We start from the raw sequence: 19430 nt of genomic DNA on the forward strand, positions 1-19430 counted from the left end.
TTTAATGCTCACTCTTACTTTATCCAAGATGGACTGTTAGCCCAAGTGATCTTCAAAACAGGATTTAGCTGTCACTCTGCATAAGCTCAGAAGGAACACTGTTTTTTTCCCCCTCTGTCCCTTTATCACCGAAATTCTCCTTGTGACTTCTCAAATTCTTGTCCCTATGAACAGTGAAATATCATAGCTATTCTACATCTCAGCAATAATGCCTCTTGGGGTTTACTAAATCTGAATTGGTGTAAGGTAATGTTTCACCCTGTGCCTTCATGTTAGACCACTATCAATTTCCTTCATAAATTTAAATAGTGGAAATCTGATCTTAGCTCTCAGGCAGTCACCAATACATACTGTCCAGTGCAGTACTGCACCAAGTAGATTGTGAAAAAGTTGATGTATTTTATAATATGTAATTTACAGTATGTGTATTTTGCTTCACATCTCAGATACTCCTTCCTGAAGTACGTCTGAGAGATCATGCCAATTCAGTGAAGACAGTGAAACAAAGGTAATATTGTAAAGAACTCCGCATGTTCGGCGTGAGAAAACTGAGTAGCTAGTGACCAACCATACAAAATAAGTTGATGGCGTGAGTCCAAATCTTACAGGACAGGTGTCTAATCACACAATTTAAACATACACACACACACACAGAGTACTAATTGGCACCCAAGTCGGCAGTTTCACAAGGGAGGCCAAGAATTTAATCAACCATGGGAAATAAACTAACTTCATGCTTAGAAATGACTCCTACAGAACATGACTGAAATACAGTGTGTTAATAATAGGTAGTAGTGTTGCATTTGTTCTACAGCAAAATAACAGCTTTTGTCTCAACAATTTTCAGCCAGAGAAGAAGAGCATGAATAACACCCATTCTGGATTTGAGAAACCCCTCCCTCCATCTACCAAAAACTTCCTGCGTGACCTTAGGAAGGCCACTTTCCGAAAGACTCAGATCCTTGCCCCCCTAAATGAAATAATCACTCAATCAGTAAAAATTAGGCTCTTGAATGCTTTTGAGTATCCCACTACTTGCCATTCTCTGCTAAATGCAGATGACAGTCCTTTCCTAGTTCGTTGATATTGAGGTAGATAAGAAAGCAGATAATAATGCATTCAGGTGCTACCTTAATGGGAACAATATGAATCCCTCACATACTTTCCAGAAACCATGATTAAATCACTACCAAGAAAATATACATCTTTAAAAGGTGAACCAGAATCTTATTTCAAAACACAATGGGACATTTTATGACACACAGAACAGCTTAGTTCAGAATTTTTGCAACATAATTGTAGAGGAGAACTCTATGACACTCTGCTAGATTTTCATCCTGCATGATTACTTTCCCAACTAATAACTCACTACAACTTTGACAGCCAGCTAGCCTAGCAATGGACTCCTACGGAATAGCTATGTGTGTGCCAAAGGATTCTTCACCAGTGACAGTAACAGAAGTCATGCACAGAAGAGGAAAAAAAGATGTTTTACAAGCAAAACATGTTGCTGACTAAAACTGGTAGGGAGGAAGTATTATTTTTCAATGAGAATGTTTGACTAAACATTTTCAGATACAAATACAATGCTTTTGAAAACAAATATGATTCTGCATGGTATCAGGTAATATCTTAGGGAAAAAAAGCATTATCAACAACTGTGTTTTCCTTTAATAATTTAGATAGAATTGATTATAAAGCACTAAAGTAACTGAAAAACTGAGAAGGCGTTCCCTCAGACATTTCCTCTAGTCATTCAAGATCAAACAGGATTTATGCTCATTTTTTTCATAAAATTAATCACAAAAAGCTAATAGCAAGAATGATGCCTTTATATCAAAATATCTTGTCATCACTTTGGTCAAAGAGAACTTTCTTTGCACTGTGACAGCATAACTGAGCCCAAAGCTTAGAGGAAATCTCTATTATACATTAGTAGGAAATGATAGCAATTTCTTCAGAGAATTGTATTTAAATATTTATTGGGAACCAGCATTTTAAAAATTGCTCATGCAAATTACCCTGAAAGCACAGCACCAATATATTAAATTGGAAGTTCTGCGTGTTTGAGGTTTCAGCTCAAAATTGTTACTTGTGAGCTGACCAAACCTAACTGTCAGCACTCATTACCTCATCTGCAATCATCATTTACGTTACAGAAGTTCACAAATCACATCAGACCACTGAGTGACTTGAAAATATTTTGAAACTGTAGTTTTTGCCTCTAATGCAGTAAAATAGAAGTAAGAAAAATAAGGAATTTACCCAGTTAAGAACTAACGTCAAGTTTGACAACAGTCCCAGTATTCTTATCTGAAATAGACTACTTGTAAAACTGGGAGAAAGAATAGAGAGCAGAGGCACAACAATAACAGCACTGGATGCATCTAAAAGAAAATAGCTTTCAGTTTATGTGCAACTATATGATTATATTCCCACCATCAGTCAAACCCAGCCCCTTCTGCAGATGTTTATTCTTTTCTCTCCTGTTTGGTTATTATGGTTCATTATGTTGAGGGACTAAACTGATCGAAATGTTCATTGAGATGACTGCTGCAGTAAAATCCGTAAAAGAAAAAAAAAAGGAATGCGGGGAGGGAAGGAGGAGAGGGAGCTTTTTATAACTCAGTAGCACTGATTGCTGCATCAGAAACAGTGCAAAAGAATGGGTGGGGGGAGGCTAAATACATGGCTTTTTAAGACAACAATAAATCATACGCCATATATAGGCCAAAAATGAAAGAGGCTCTGTGTTCAGATGTAAACTTCTGGCAAGACCTGGTTTGTTGTCAGGTTCCCAGACACAAAATAGACACTCTGTTCACTTAGCATGAAGCCCTGCAAGAAGCAGGGAGCTCCGGAGACTCTTGGCTCTTCTCGAGTCTCATTAAGTCTGCATATTAATGACTTGCAGCAATATAAAGGGGCCCTGTAGCAGCCTCCTCTTCCCCTGGTTCCTGGGTTTCCCATCGTTAAGGGGACAGCGACTATAGCAGCAGGAACATAGAGGATATTAACAGCACACAAGAGATGCTGCACTACTATGACAGCAGAGTCCCTTGCCCTGAAATCTTTTTAAGTGGAGTTTGAGAAAAATAAAATAAAATATAAAAGTAAAATAAATAAAAATACAAAAATAAAAATGGAAGAGTGGAGAAACTCATGCAGTCTTTTGTATGACATACTTGTAGCAAATCCTAATACATGACAGGGCATAGACGAAACAAGGGGAAAGAAATCACTTCATTGATTCAAGGCATACCAGACCTTTGGAAACTGCGGTAGGGAGGAAAGCAAAAGCATTTCTGGCTAAAATGCAGTGTGGGGGTGAGAATGAATTCTAATGCACAGACTCTAAACAATGTCCCTTTCAAAGGAAAACTGACAGTATGAGAGCAAAGACAGCAAGCCATACGCCTAGGAATAACACTGCAATGTATACGTTTTCTAGGTGATTCGAATCATGGCTATATCGTAGCCTTTCAAAGCATTTATTTGCTTTGCTAGGGCTGAAAGAAATATGCTTAAAAATACCTTAGCCTTATTAACATGGAGGTCACTTACACTATATGGTCTGTTAATTTGAATTGAAAAACAGTCCTCTAAAAATGCTAAGGTATTACCCATTCAGAACACCCAATGCGTCTCCACTGATCCCCAGCAAAAATCCTCACAGTCTGGCTGTCATTCAGTCACTGGGCTCATTCTTTGCCTTGGGAACTCCCCCCGCACTTCACGCTGCTGTGCCAGCTGAAGTGTCTACTAAACAAAGTTGCCTAATGCTTTGAAATCCTGCAAATCTATTGTTGGGAAAAAAATGCACTAGAAAACATACCAATAACTTTGCTTTAATGTGGAGGAAGTTTTGCTACAGCCACTAATGCAGAGTAACATGCCAACCTCCCCCTGCCCCCAAACCAAAAGAAGAAAATAAGTTTTGCCCCCTGAATGCATGGCATTCAAAATTGTCTCCTTGTGTAGGTTACCATAGTGGCAAGCTGGCTTAAACCCAGCCTTCCATGCAATATGCTTACATTATTTTATGCTGGTCTTGTATTATATTCCTACAGGTAACTGCTCTTTCTAGTCTCCCTACTTAAAGATCGACTATTTCCACTGTCTTATCAGACTTACCAGAGGATTGACCTCGATTAGTGGCATCATGATCACTGTCTCCTTGCTCACTGTCTCCATGACCACTGTCCTTAGAGCTTACTATGTCTGCTTCCTGGAATGCAGAACTAGACACAGAAACATCCTTACATTAGAATAAACATGAAAGAGGAAGTCATAAAACATTCTTCTGCCATCACATGGCCAAACACGGTGCTGCATTCACCCACTCCTGCCTTGCTGCACTGCTTCTGCAGAGGCACTCTGTCCACCACAAACAAAACTTGTGCTTTCAGACATTGCTAGTCTAGCTGAAACGGACAGCAGGCATTAGCACTCTGCATGTTTTTCGTGTAATCGGTATAATTAATTTGGTATCATTTACATAAGCTGGATAGCTAAATTGTCACTCAGAGAAGCCAGTGTTATCTGGTACACCCTGCAGAAGGATTCATAAGTATTTAAAGCACGTTTTAGGCTAATACACGAAATGAGATTTTGTTCTCTTTTCAGATGATTTTGAAAAGAGTTCAGAAAAGCCGTAATTCAGACTCATTTAGTTGACAGCATTTTATTTAATGTGTCTACATACATCCATTTCCCCACTGCTTTGCTACTATTTTACATCTGCAGTAAACACATCTCTGCATCCCATTCACACTTGCTAAAGCATGCATTATGAAAAGGCGACTAAGCTCATACCTGTTTACCCGTCGTGGTCTATCAACTAGATAACTGAGCTCAGCACGCTGATGTTTCGTCTAGGAAAAAAAAAATATTAGGAAACACTTGATCTCTTGATATTTCTGTAGCCAGCATCAGAAAATATACAAGATCAGCTCACCATATTCACTATAAATGGTAATGTTTAGCTGCAAGTAGGCCTACACAATCTGCTTCTAGGACGCAAGGAGAGAAACCCACCAGCCCTCGATTCTTCTTCACACGTTAGGGAAAGCACGAGGGATTTTTTCCCCAAGTTCTTTGGGACGAGATTCTGACGTTTTCTCACAGTGCATGCTGTCAAGCATCACAAGGACTCCCACAAAATCAGCACAACTATTTCTAGACTTGTGTACTGCTTGCTCTGAGCAAAACTTATTGGAATATAGTTTTTGGTCTGTTTTTAATTCCAGCATATAAAAATAGGTGGAGATGGTATAGTTATTGCACACTAGGGGAGAAAATAAATCAAGATGCCCTCGGGTACTTAAAAAGGCAAGAAGAGACAGAGTTTTACACACATTTCAAGGAAAAGTCAACATTAAAAGCCAACACCAGACATTTTACTTCAAAACGTATCCAACCTTAGAAAACATCATTCAAACTACCTCTGCCAGACTGGACAGCGTTGAGGTTCCAGTATTCATGTTAAGAGAGTGTGTTTTCATTGGGACACAAGCAGAGGGGTACCAAGGGTGTGTATGAGCTAGCTGAGTAAATGATTACCAGGGGAGCATTATGATATGGCATACGCTTTGATGGAGATTCTCTACATGCTAGGCAACAGGATACAGAGAACAAGCTTAACAAGAGGGAACTTTAAATCTCTGCATGTAATTTGACAGAAGCTCCTTCTTGCTGCCTTTCTTTGCGAGCTCAGCTTTAGGTTATAAAGGGCTGTTCAGGCAGAGGGAAGAAAAGTCAAGGAGTAAACTAGCTCACAAATCACTTAAAGTTCCTGCTAACTGCAGAGATTGTAACAGTCCCAGAGGAGGGGGTTCCCTTGGGCAGAAGGGGTTTGGAAAGACAAAAAGTGCAGTCCCCATATTTCTCCCTGTGGTTATTCCCCGTGTTATCAGAGAGGCACGGCCCCCTGCAAAGCACCAGCGAGCCCTAGGCCAGGAGAGGACCCCTGAACGTGAGAGCAGGGGGCGGACAGATGAGGTGCAAAAACATCCCCCCCCAAAAAAAGCGGGGGCAGAGGAGGGGCCCGGGGAGGGGGAACTGCGGCGGGGGGAGCGGTACAGGGACGGGCCTTCTCCCCCCTTACCTCGCTGGAGAGGATGCTGCCGTTGGAGATGATGTCGGGCTGCTGGTCGGCGTAGCCGGTGACGATGGCCCCGCAGGGGTTGTGCTCGGCGTCGGTGCTGCGGGAGGGGCTGCAAGGCTTGAGGAACATCAGGTCGGTCTTGGCGGACTCGGGGGTGAGGCAGACCTGGTAGCAGTAGTTCTGGTTGTGGTGGTGGGAGCCGAAGCTGCCCGCCTCCTCGGCCGGCACCTGCGCCGGGTTGCTGGGCACGTTGGAGCTCTGCACCAGCATGATGTCCGACTTGCTGAGCTTCTTCTTGCGGGCCCGCGCCTGGCGGCTGCAGCAGGGGCAACAGCAGCAGCAGCCCAGGCAGCAGTCGCTGGCCAGGCACGTGTAGATGTTGAGCTTCTTCTCCTTCTGGCAGCGCACGGCCAGCACGATCATGGCCAGCAGGAAGACGAAGGAGACGGAGCCCAGCGCGATGATGAGAATGAGGGTGAGGTCGAGCGACGCGTCCCCCCCGGAGCGGCTGGGACGGTGCTCGCCGCCTGCCCCGCCGCCCCCCGCGCCCGCCCCGGCTCCCTGCCCGCCGCCGCCGCCGGCGCCGCCGGGCCGCTCGGCCGCGCCGTCCACCAGCACCACCTGGATGGCGGCGGTGGAGGAGAGCGGCGGCTGCCCGTGGTCGCGCACCTCGACGAGCAGCTCGTAGGGGCGCTGCGGATCGCGCTTGGCCGGCACCCTGCGCGCCGTGCGGAGCTCGCCGCTGCGCCAGTCCATGCGGAAGAGGCTGGCCTCGTTGCCCCGCGCGATGCTGTAGGTGAGGCGCGCGTTGTCGCCGTCGTCGGCGTCCACGGCGGCCACCCGGCTCACCAGGTAGCCCGGCTCGGCGCCGCGGGGCAGCAGCTCCCTCGCCGGGGTGCCGTTGCGGCCCGGCACGGGGCTGACGATGGCGGGCGCGTTGTCGTTCTGGTCCACCACCACGATGTTGACGGTGGCGTTGGCGGCCAGCGGGCGCGGCTCCTCGCCGGCGTCGCGGGCCTCCACCTGGAAGCTGAACTCCTTGAGCTGCTCGTAGTCGAAGGAGCGCAGCGCGTAGAGGAAGCCGTTCTCGGCGTTGATGGAGACGTAGGTGAAGACGGACATGCCCTGGATCTGGCTCTCCAGGATGGAGTAGGCGAGCCGCGCGTTGGCGCCCTGGTCGCGGTCGGTGGCGCTGACGGCGTAGATGTAGGCGCCGGGCACGTTGTTCTCGCTGACGAAGACCTGGTAGACGGGCTGCGAGAAGCGCGGCGCGTTGTCGTTCACGTCGCTCACCCGCACCTGGATGGACTTGCTGGTGCTGAGCGGCGGCCGGCCGCCGTCCCGAGCCACCACCGTCAGCGTGTAGGCGTCGCCGCCCGGCTGCTCGCGGTCGAGCGGCCCCTCGGTGACGATGGTGTAGTAGTTCTTGAAGGAGCTCTTGAGGCGGAAGGGCGCGTCGCCCTGCAGCAGCTCGCACTGCACCTGCCCGTTCTCCTCCGAGTCGCGGTCCGACACGCTGAAGAGGGCCACCACGGTGCCCGGCGCCGCCGCCTCGCTCACCGCCTCCTTGACGGTGGAGAAGCTGATCTCGGGCGCGTTGTCGTTGGCGTCCAGCACCCGCACCAGCACCTTGCAGTGCGCCGGCACGGCGTTGGGCCCCAGGTCCTTGGCTTGCACGTACACCTGGTACACGCTGCTCTCCTCGTAGTCCAGCTCGCCGCTCACCTCCAGCCGCCCGGTGCGCGGCGCGATGCCGAAGAGCTCCCGGGCGCGGGCCGAGATGTGGCTGCTGAAGGAGTAGATGACCTCGCCGTTCTGCCCCTCGTCGGGGTCGCTGGCGTTGAGCTGCAGCACCAGGGTGCCGGGCGGCGAGTTCTCGGGCAGCGACACGGTGTAGACGGGCTGCTCGAAGGCGGGGACGTTGTCGTTGGAGTCCAGCACCCGCACGGTGAGCAGGGCGGTGCCGGTGCGCTGCTGGGGCTGCCCGCCGTCCACCGCCGTCAGCACGTAGCGGTGCACGGCTTGCTGCTCGCGGTCCAGCGGCTGGTCCAGCACCAGCTCGGCGAAGCGATTGCCGTCGCCCTGCGTCTGCACGTCGAGGGAGAAGTAGCTGTTGGGGGTGATCTCGTAGGTGCGCAGCGAGTTGGTGCCCACGTCGGGGTCGAAGGCGCTCTCCAGAGGGAAGCGGGTGCCCGGCGTGGCGCTCTCCGAGATCTCCACCGTGAGGTCGGGCTCCGGGAAGGAGGGCGGGTTGTCGTTGATGTCCAGCACCTCAATCTCCACCCGGAACAGCTCCAGGGGGTTCTCCAGGAAGACCTCCAGGTGCAGCAGGCAGGAGGGGCTCTGCTTGCAGATCTGCTCCCGGTCGATCTTCTCGTTCACGTAGAGCACCCCGGTCTCCAGGTTGAGCTCCAGGTAAGGGCTGCGGGAGTTGGGCGCCGTCTGGAAGCGGCGAGCCGAAAGTTTTGTAATGTCCAAGCCCAGGTCCTCGGCGATATTCCCCACGAACGTGCCATGCTCCTGCTCCTCCTGCACCGTGTAATGGAGCTGGCAAAGGGCCCCCTCCACCATCCAGAGCAAGGCGAGGAGGAATAGCACGACCATCTCCAAGCGGGGAAAGAGAGCCCCCCTCCCCGACACCACCTCTTCCTCCTCTTCCGAAAACCACCACCTCCTCCTCCGAAAGCACACAGCGCAGTGTGTGCGCCTTTGCCTGTGTGTCTATGTGTGTGTGTGTGTGTGTGTGAGTGTGTCTGTGCGTGTCCGCGCCTCCGAGCGTGCGGGGAGAGAGAGAGAGGGATCGGGGGAGGGAGAAAGGAAAGGGGGGTTTGGTTTAGGGGGGGATACGCTAGGTATTATTTCTTCTGATTCATGTTAAGATCTTTTTCTCCCCCATCTCCCTCCTATTTGTTACGAGTATTATTGTTTCACACGCTGACCAAATGAAGAAGGCAGGCGTCCCCACTTCATCTGTGATCTTCGGAATAAACGGCCAACTAATAATAGCTATTAGCTGGCTGTATCTATAGATAAACAGTAGTCCGTTTTTATTTATTCCGAGAGTCTTGACACTGCACCGCGGCAGCAGCAGCAGCGGCGGCGGAGGCAGCAGCAGCAAATCCCAAGGAGGAAATTTTTATATTTCAAGATTGTCCTCGGTTTGTCTTCCTGGTGGGAGCTGGAGGGGTAGATGCTGCTGGAAGAGCCGGTGGACATGCCCTCTCGAGATGCAAGAAAAAGGCAGGAAACCGCGAAAAAAAAAAAAAATTTAAGACCCGCAAAAAGATTTCATATCAAAAAAGACAGAGAACAGCTTCGCTACCCAAAACTTTCATTCCCTGATTTCTCGGGGTCTCCTCTTTTTATTTAAAGGTCTTAGATTTTTCTCTCTTCTATCAACAGTCTTTCATTTTCTTCTTTTATTGCTATCATTACGCTCATCATCATCATCACCAACACCCTGCTTTTTACGGATGTGCCGATCAGTTTTTCTCCTCCTCTCTCGCTGCTTTTGCGTCTAACCCCTCTCTGTCTGTCTGTCTCTGCTTGCTGCTGCTGCTGCCGCCGCCGCCGCTCTCCTCCCGTCCCGGCTCCAGCTCCGGCTCCGTCCCCTGCTCCTCTGATCTCTGCCGGCAGTTTCTGAGCCGGCAGCGCTCCGCTCCGCCGTTTTTGCGCAGCGCCCGGCTCCTGCCAACCAATCGGCTGCCAGCACCGCCCCCGGGGGCGGCGCCCATTGGCAGCGGCGCACGTCAAGTAGGCTGCAGCACGGCCGGGCGGGCAATGCGTGCAGCGCAGGCAGCGCAATGCAACGAGTGCAGTACATGCAGTGCATGCAGTACACCCAAAGCAATGCATGCAGTGCAATACATGCAATGAACGCAATGCAATATATGCATACTTGCCTGCCTGCTAGCCCCCGAGAGCCGGCTATTCCCCTGCCGCAGGAGCAGGGTCGGGAAACCACCGCTCGTCACCACAGAGCCGTAAACAGCCACCTCCTTGGAGAGGGAGTTTCCACCAGCTACCAACTTTCCTATCCTACGCCCCGGCATGACGCCGTTTTTAGAAAAAGCGTAAACAATGGGAAACTTGAGAAAAAATTTTCCTCCCTCGGGGGCTGCCTTAGCTAATTAGTTTGCTTGGCGGCAGAGGAAAGTAGCGCTCTCCATCTGCGCGGTGTTTCCAGTTCCCCCCCGCGTTACGCCTTCCAGTGTCGCCCGGCAGCACGGGATGCTCGGGGGGGCGAGCAGGGGGGGAAGCCAGTGCTTCGTCCGCCCACCGGCTCCCGGGGGTGCTGCATTTGGGGGAGGCACGGGCAGGCGCGCGGAGCCGCTCATTGCCGAGCGAGGTGAACCCGGTGCCGGCTTCCCCGCCGGGCGCCCTCGCCGAGCCGGGGCGAAGCGGGATCCCGCAACTTCACAGACCGCAAATAAATAAATAAATAAAAATTAAAAATGAGTAAATATTCATTTTTTTCCCCAAAAACTCAATTTTATTGCTGCCGAAGATCACGCACCAGCCGCCAGCGGTGTCCCCCGGGCGGCCCCGCCACAGGCGCGGGGGCTGCGACGCCGCGGCCGCCACCGGCCGCCCACCGGCACCAACGGCGAGCGCCGGGCGCCCCCCAGCGGTGGCAGCGCCGCACTGCGCCCACCCGCCCCGGCACGGCACGGGCGGCGCCGAGCGGCCCCGCGGGGAAGGAGGCGGCGGCGAGGGGGAGATGGGACTGGCCGCGACCCCTTCCCCACCGCCCTCACCGGGGTCCCGTCTCCCCGCCGTGCCCGTCCTTGTCTGTCAGCCGCCGCCGGGGAGAGGCGCCCCCGGCGCCGCCGTCCTGCCCGCCCCTGCCCACCTCTCGGCGTTACAGCACGTCTAAAGCAGAGCCGGCGGGGCCGTTTGCCGGTAAAACGGCTTTCGTCAGGGAAAAATAATTTTAAAAAAGCCCTTCGCCCGTCGAGGAAACCGGGCACCGGGAAGCAGCGGGGCGGCGGAGGAGCCGGAGGTGAGGGCAAAGCGGCGGGGCCCGGGGCCGGGGCCGTTCCCCAGGGAGCGGCGTCGGGGCGCCCCCCACGCGTGCCCGAGGGGCGCGCCCCCGCGGCACAGCCGGGCCGGCGGGGCCGAAACCCTGGCGGGGGCGCGCACGCGGGGCCCCCTCCACGGCGCCGTGCCCGCGCAGCGCCCGCCGGCTCCGCGACGCCCCCCCCGGCTCCCCGACCGCCGCCTCCATTTTGTGGAGGTGGGTGCCCCGGCCGGTGTTGTGTTAAAGTCGCGTCGCGGAATTAAAAGCCCCGATGATCTGAGGCAGCCCTCTAATGCGAAATGACAAATTGCACTTAGGCGATACATGAACGAGAAAATGATTTATGGATTTTCGCGATGGTCTGAGCAAATGAAGGCGACATGAATTATACATCCTAATGTGCAGTATATCATTTTCTAATAACACTGGTTTAGTTCTAATGCTTGACGCTGCTCTCTTCGATAGGGGGTATTGATTAAATAAAAAGTCCGAGGGCTATCTTTAAACCGGACGCCTATCTTCGGCAGGCACCAGCTGAGGTTTATATATTTACCCGCTGCTAAAGCAGAGGGCTTTCGCTGGATCCGTGACACTGTGGCTTTTAGCATTTCCATCTGTCATCATTTAATTTGGCAGTGACTTCGCCAAATGAAGACCGATCTCTTGTATCGCTGCGTTTTGCTCCGTGCTGCGCTTTAGAAACGTAAATAGATGACATCAGGTCTGTAAATCCACCATACAGACGGGGATAGCACCTCGGTAAGTCAAAGCCTTTTTTCCCTGCCAGATGTCTCTTCGTGCCGCCTTGGCACCCCAACCACAACGACTGCCCAAGGGGCATTTCCTGGCAAGGAGAACGTATGACAAACGATACTTGTGCTCAACCAGAACTTTCCTAGCATCTCCACTTGCTGGATTTCACAGATTTTCTTCAAGAGAAAAAACTTTGCATTTAAGTCATGTGCACTGGGAGGGAGAACCAGCGTGAAAAACAGTGCGTTTTTCAGCATGAAAACAGCGTGAAAAACAGGGGAGGAAGAACTATCAAATGGGGGGCTTAGCCCCAGATTCAGCTGCATTAGAGTGCCCCAAGCCCAGGGCTGCCCCCCTTCACAACCGAGTACCTTTGTTCTTCATCGCAGAGTAGCAGTGAAGTGATTGTGACATAAGCTGTGAGTATTCCCAATGATTTAAGTTTTTCCTAGGCTAAAGTATCTCGTGACACTGAGAAGGACAAGCAAGGCCTGCCCTTGCATGAACTGGTTTAGAACAGGGTTGGGGAAGTTGAAGGCAGAGGATCAATGCATTCATTTGGGGGTTAAATTAGTGATTATTTTGGGGAGGTGAGAAAAAGCTTCATTTCTCACTACCCAAATGAACTATTGCGGTTGTTCTGAAACAAAATGTCATTTAAGTCTGAAATGCCCAACTGCTGCGTTTTGGGTTGAACAATTGCTTTCCTAACCTGGACAAACACAGTTTTGGGAGTAGAAGGCAATTCCCAGCTGTTTAGTTGAGTCACCAAAATGATCTTCTGGTTCCATTCTAGGTATCAGCCTTACTTTTAGGCCAGGGAACTTTGCGACCACTTTCCTGTCTGGATGTTAAAAACACTGAGAATTGGGATTTTTTCCCCTCCTGTCTTCTCTCCCCCCAAATCTTAGATTGCTATTACTTGGTTTAATTTTAATAATCTCAGTTTAAAAAAACATAAACCCCACCGATGTCCTCCTTTGAGACAATTAATAACAGATCTTACTGCAGGAAAGATTACTGGAATCAATGATGTGATTAGGACTGTAAATAAGAACTAAAAGATGTCACCATTAGAAAAAGCCTGCTTTGCTAATAGGAAGATGTGTATGTTTTACTGATAGGGCTGTAGGATGAAAATCCTGCTTCAAACAGAGGTCGATACTGAACAATTTCAGAAATTAACTAAGAGGCCTGATTAAGGTTATTTGTGTCAGAGGGAAAGGTTCACTGCCACCACTCCCTCAATGGATTTCTTTCTTAATTGCCAATGAGGAGACAAAACAGGAAGGCTAGACCATTTGGCTAATCAATAAAAAAGCCTGCCTTCGTGTTAGCCTGAGGAGTACTCTTTGGGTCAGATCGATACGGCAGCCACCAAAGTTCTTACAGAGGTCACCAGCGATCAAGATGTTTTCTGATGGCTTTTAAACAACGCCGGAGCCAAGCATCTGCCGCGAGGCTGTGGATGTAAGGAGATTCGGAGCTACAGTGTTAATCATCATCCTCATGCTTATGGGAGGACTCCTGGTGATAAAAACAACTCGTATTTACGACCTTAGACAGCTGTTTTAATAAATGAAGACAAAGTATTACTTCATTACATGCTCTGCACTGTGCCAGTTACCAGATTTGATGGAGCCTCACCAGAAGGTGCCAGGAGTCCTTCCGAGTAAGAATTACAGTGTATGCACCACAGTCCAGAACGGAGTTAGACTGGATGCATCTTCTAGGGATTTAAGGCCAGCTTCTGACTTCTTTTCTTTGCCCTCCTCACCCCCCAGCAAAGAAAGTACAGATTTCAGGGAGACAGCTCAAGCAGCAAGAGGCTGCTCAGCATGGGATACTACATGGCTGCAGTCCGTTCCTTATCCCACCTTCTCCAGCTTTCAGACAGTCTATAATAAGGTCTATTAAAAATAATTCCAGCTTGTTTTAGTGGTTTATCCAATTTAAGTGTGCCTTGAGATAACTACAAAAAATCGGATTTTACATAGTTAAGCTCTCAACATTTCTAGCAACCAGGCATTTTTAGAGCATCTGGATCAGAGCACCCAAAGTCCTGGTCACTTCAAAACACTTCCACGTGAGTGACTTAATGCTGATTAAGATGCACTGGGTCCAATTCCCATAAATTTGCTTTATGCCCTGTTATTTTTAATCTATCCCCTATTTAGTGGCAAATCTGACTGTATCTAACTTATGTGTATGGTAGCATTACAGGTTCACTCTAAACCCATGGAAATGACATTATGCAAAGCAACTAGTCTAAGTACATTTTAATTCATCTGTTTACTTGCAGAAGAGAGATGACAGCTTTGTATCTAACTTACCTAATAGAAGGTGTTTCTTGCAAAATACTTTAATAAGGCAAATTACCAACCATTTAACTAGAATTTTCAGAAAGATAGCTTACGGCATAGATAGAAACCAGGTATTGCATCAGTTGAGAAGCAAAATATTATCCCATGTATCAAGCCAGGCAACATCAAGCCACTATTTTCTGTATAAATTTCTTTCTATGATATGGCTCAATCAGCTGCACCCATTTCTTTGAACTTCATAGAAACACAGTTGACCCGTATCTGAATTTAACAAATGCTGCTAAGCTTGAATGATTACTGGTGCAAAGGAGGACAAAAGCATAGTAAAAAACTTCAGTTGCTTGAGATGCTGTTAAGCTTCTTATTATACACTCAAAGCCATAGGTAGATGTAGTTACTCATGATAAAGAAAATTGTTCTGTTGATTTTCTTTTCAACAGCAAGTTCAAGCCTTGAACTAAAGCATAGCTTGTTTTGAGGTTCAACTTGAAAGTGGTAGTTAAGAACATAAAACTTTTATTCTTATCCTCATAATACTGCAACACAGTGCTTGACAGAATAAATAGAAAAAAATAGATGGCCCAGAAGAATTTACATTCTTGGGCCTCAGTTTTATATATATGTATATAAAATTGTCAGCATAATTCTATCATGAGTAACCTTACCAGCTACACAGCAGATAACAACAGCATTGACTGGGAAGGGAAAGGGGTAAGAGGGGAAAAATGATGTTTATAATCATTCAGTCACTTGGGAAGAGAGTGCATATCCGTATTTCTGTAGCTATTCTAGGTGGAGCAACAAGCACTACCAATAGTTAAGTCTGCATTTTTCTGTTTGAATCTTTCCATGAGACACCACACTCAGGTGCTTGCTTTTCATCCTTAAGTTGCAGATGGCCAGTGTCAGCTTTTCCATACTGTTACACGCCTCAGTTTGAACACTGAGGAAGTTCCAACTGGAAAGCTGTTTAGTCAGGTATGAGGCAATAATCAAGGAAGATACATTATTTTGTCCATGCAAAAAACATTACAGTATTCAATTCAGGAATTTTGCCACCTCCACATCTTGGAAGAGCGAGTTTAGCAGATGGAGGTCTCAGGAGTGCTTTTTGCCATTCTCAGAATGATGCGCGAAAGCAATGAGTCCTTGAAAAGCCTCAGTTTACACACTCAGACTTACAAGCTGGTCCTTGAAGAACCTGCACGTAAGAGAACTAGACATACCCTCTCACAACTCCTGCTTAGAGGTCAGTCTGCGTGACAACAGCCATGTGAGTTCGTATGTTGCACACAATTACTGTGGAGGATGAGCACCATTTTTCTCACTCAGAATGGTTACTTCCAGGATTGTGCAGACTTAACTGCAGAGCTGGATATAGATTCAAAGCATGTGTACACTTACTACTCCCACTGGTGGCAGGGAAAAGGAGAAAGTAGAGGAAAAAAAGCATATATAGAGGAAAACATGCAGAATAGCAGAAAAAGAAAGTCGCAAGAGCAAAAGCATAGAGAAATAACTAAAACATAAGTGCAACAAAATAAGCAGCAAGAGAAAAAAAAAAAAGGAGTTTAGACTTAAAAGCAAAAAGACTAATCACTTAAGTAAATACCCTACCAGACTGTTCAGCATCATCCTAAACTGCTGTAGCCTAACAAAAAGCTGTTAGCGTACCCTTTATTTTTTTTTTTTGCAAGCTTTATATATTCACGGAAAATCTCACAACTGCTAACTGTTACTTAATTAGGTGAAGCGGGAGTACTCTGTGCTATACATCTCAATGGCCCACCCGCTATTTGCTCTGCACGCTGGGGCCCGGTGGTGCTGCGATCCCGGCTCTTCAGTTAAGAAATCCAAGCAGAAGGTCGCTGCTGGCAGCAGCAGCCCCTGCTGAGCCGGGCACCTCTGGGGGCTGTGCGTGGCCGGCAGCTGCAAGGCCGCCCTGCTCAGCAGCACCTCGCCGCTACGGGCACAGAGGTGTGCACCTTACTCAGCAAAACTGGGAAAGGTTATTAACAAAGTATGGAAGTCGCATAGTAAATACTCAGTTTTAAAGTTACTCGTGCTGTTGCTTCTCGCATGCCTGTGCATGACAGCTGTTAAAAGATCCCTCCCCGCTGCCCAGCAGTCCTGCAGTTTGTTCACTGGAGCGAGGGACCCGAGCGGTACCAGAGGAGTGTGCTGGGACAAGATCTGTTGCAAGAAAGCTTTTGTTTGATCAGTGTACACACAATGAGCAGCGCTGGCGGTATTGAATCAGGGCTGGCTGGTACCTGCAGGACCTCAGCCTCTTCAGTTAGTAAACACTGCATGAGGCAGGTGGTACCAGGAAGGAAAAGAATGATCTTATAATTAAATATCTTGGGTGCCCTGTGCTGTTGTGCATTACTGTATGCAACGCGTACCCCTCCTCGGTTTTGGGAGGGGCCGTAACGGCACTGCCGAATGTCTTTAGACATGAATGGAGGAGGGCTAGTGAAGCACCGGGGCGTGATGGGGAGAGCTCAGGAGGTGGTGGCAGCTTTACAGGGAGCAGGGGGCTGGCATGGTATGCACCAAAGCAGCCTGCAGGCACATGTGACTGTCTCCTAACATGCCCACAAGCAAGCTGCTGAATCACACCTGCTTCCTTTAATTCTGGTATTCTCTCAATTTGCAGGCTTTACTATGCAAATCTTTTTGAAGTAGCACATGCATATACAATCGTATACATATGCTTATACGTAATTACACGGACCTTGATGTTGCACTTGGAAAGAAATGACAGTGCTGCGAGATGTGTGTGCGTGGGGAGAGGGGATTGCAGCTGCCATTGAGTTCAGCAGGAGCAACGGCCAACACAGAACGGATCCTGCCTCGAGTCAGAGGCAATGTCTTTTAATTCAGCACAGGGGAGGAGGCAAAACGTTACCCTGCAGCGGGCAGGGCTACCCTGCCGTGGTGCTGCTCAGTGTGGTGGCTGCCTGGGCTCGGTGGCTGCTCCTCCCGGCTGCCAAACACCAGTGCACAGCCCTGGTGCTGCGGGGAGCGAGAGCATCCCTTGCCAGCAGCAGCCTTTCTGTTCCTCTGCTGCACACGGCAGCGCTGACGGAGAACTGTGAGCTGTAGCAGCTGCTGCCTTGAAGGGATGGTCCGGCAAATCCTGCAGCTGTGGGAGGCAGCAGCTGGATCGCAAAAAATCAGCATCGTGCCCGTGCAAAACGGAGCTGTGCCTATCACAGATGAAAGTAGCAATGCAGCACACTGTTGCAGAGTAATCTGCACTGCCATACAGTCACGAGAGAAGTGTATGTTCCCTGAATGCAAAGAGCTGACTTAAAGAAGGAGCCAATTTGGTGGAGAAAAATGTAACACGGGCACTGTGATAACTCCGCTTTAGCTAGGCATGAAAGTGAAGGGATTTGCAGAAAAATGAGGGAAAAGGAAGGCAAGACAGGAAGGGCTCAAGTTGTGGGAAGTGTAAAATGGAAGAATGAGGCATATAAATGTAATTTAGGGTAGAGTGGGAAGCTGGTGGAAATCTTGTAGGAAGGCTTGGATTTCTTGGGCTTTGAAGAGCATTCAAGACTTTACTGGCTTTTGGTGATTATGATAGATTTCCCTGTAATTGGGGGACACTTGGTGAGAGGGAATTGTTTCCTGTAACTGGTGTGGTCAAGATCAGAGTGGGAATATTTTGTAACAATTTATTGCTATTACTAGTTGTCATCTGCTATAGGCTTTAATTGGGAAAGCCTCATCTGGAATGACATGCCAGAAAGTTGTCTGCTGCTCTCCGTTGGGGCTGTAATGTTATGCAGTAGGGATCCTGAGAGCTTGTGTCCCATGGTTTCTGTCTCACTGTAGTTTCTAAAAAGAATCTGAAGGTGATCAGAAACTTAGTTTATAATGTTCAATTTGCTGGAAAAAAAAAAAAAAAGGATATATACTCTTGATCGTTTGCCATATTTTGCTCAGCATAGAAAGGAACAAAAGCACAATTAGGAAGGAAGAAATAGCCTTTATGGCATTACCAAAGTGCTAATAAATAGCTTCAGAAATGCTGTTCTTATTGCAGTCAAAGAGAGAAAAGCCAAATAATAGTTGTATACATTGATTTTGCAATGTAACTATAGGCTTACAAGGCAGAATATCAGTTGAAAATTCTTGACCAGAATTCAGAAAATTTTAGCATCATCAGAAGCCTTGTATCTACAGAACTGTGTATATAAAACTTCAAGTATTAATGCCCCTTTTTAGAAATTTCAACAGGTAATAAATATTCTTAACCATCTTGTGTTGTGGTCTCTGTGGGAAGAGAAAGGATAATATCTGATTGGTATTCTGATTTGAAAAAACACAAAAAATGTGGCTAGGAAAAAAAAAGTATTTAACTATGTATGTGTATATATATATATATCCTGCCAGAATGACCTTTCTGGGTAATAATTTGTTTCTGAACATTTCTGGAAGTGATTGCTGTAATAAAACAGTTTCCAGAGCTTACATGTTTTTAGGGAATGGCAAACAGACTTTTGATGTATTACCAAAGGCTGCAGCATGTACTCTTGCTTTGCTAGTGGTGGTGATTTGGAAAAATTGTTTTACTGTTCCATGCCTCAGTCTTTATATATGTATAATGGGCGTATTATTTCTTTTCTGTGAAATAATTCACTAGATTAATGAGTAAGAAAGTCCTATACAGGAATCAGACTTCATTACCATATGTGAGCCTAATCTGAGAAGGGTTGTCCATAAGCCTGCCTACTGAAAAGTGAGACAGAGGTAGAAATGTCTGCTTTGGGCATCCTTAAGGTAGAAGTCTGAGAGCTTTTCTCAGGAACTTGGTGTGGTTTGGCAGTTTGCAGAGTGCAATGTTAGAGCTTCCAGTGTGTGGTGGTTTTACTCAGATGGGCAGCTGAGCTCCACCACAATCACTCTCTCCCCCTCCTCAAGGTTGGAAAGAGGGAGAAAATACAATGAAAAGGGCTCAAGGGTTGAGATAAGGACAGGGAGATCGCTCAACAGTTATCGTCATGGGCAAAACAGACTCAGCATAGGGAGATTAATGTAATTTATTACCTATTACTAACAAGCTAAAGCAGTGAGAAACAAAAAAAAACCCACCCAAGCTAAAAGTATCTTTCCCCCATTCACCCTCTTCTATGTCCTCCCCCTGAGTGGCACAGAGGAACAGGGAATGGTGGCTGCATTCAGTCCCTAATGCTTTACCTCCGCCACTCCTTCA

General features: G+C 48.2%; 1 protein-coding gene across 2 annotated transcripts in view; it reads right to left on the reverse strand.

Moving 5' to 3' along the window:
* PCDH10 (protocadherin 10) overlaps positions 1 to 8710 on the reverse strand; it is a 33256-nt gene extending 24546 nt beyond the window's left edge. For both annotated transcript variants that reach the window (XM_035550601.1, XM_035550610.2), the window contains exons 1-3: positions 6107 to 8710; positions 4816 to 4874; positions 4135 to 4241 (exon numbers count right to left, since the gene is read on the reverse strand). In XM_035550601.1, coding sequence (XP_035406494.1) covers positions 4135 to 4241; positions 4816 to 4874; positions 6107 to 8710 — 2770 coding nt within the window. The remainder of the gene's footprint in view (positions 1 to 4134; positions 4242 to 4815; positions 4875 to 6106) is intronic.
* Between the last annotated feature and the right edge of the window lie 10720 nt (positions 8711 to 19430).

This window comes from Cygnus atratus, chromosome 4 (assembly GCF_013377495.2).
Source record: "Cygnus atratus isolate AKBS03 ecotype Queensland, Australia chromosome 4, CAtr_DNAZoo_HiC_assembly, whole genome shotgun sequence".
Classification (NCBI taxonomy): domain Eukaryota; kingdom Metazoa; phylum Chordata; class Aves; order Anseriformes; family Anatidae; genus Cygnus; species Cygnus atratus.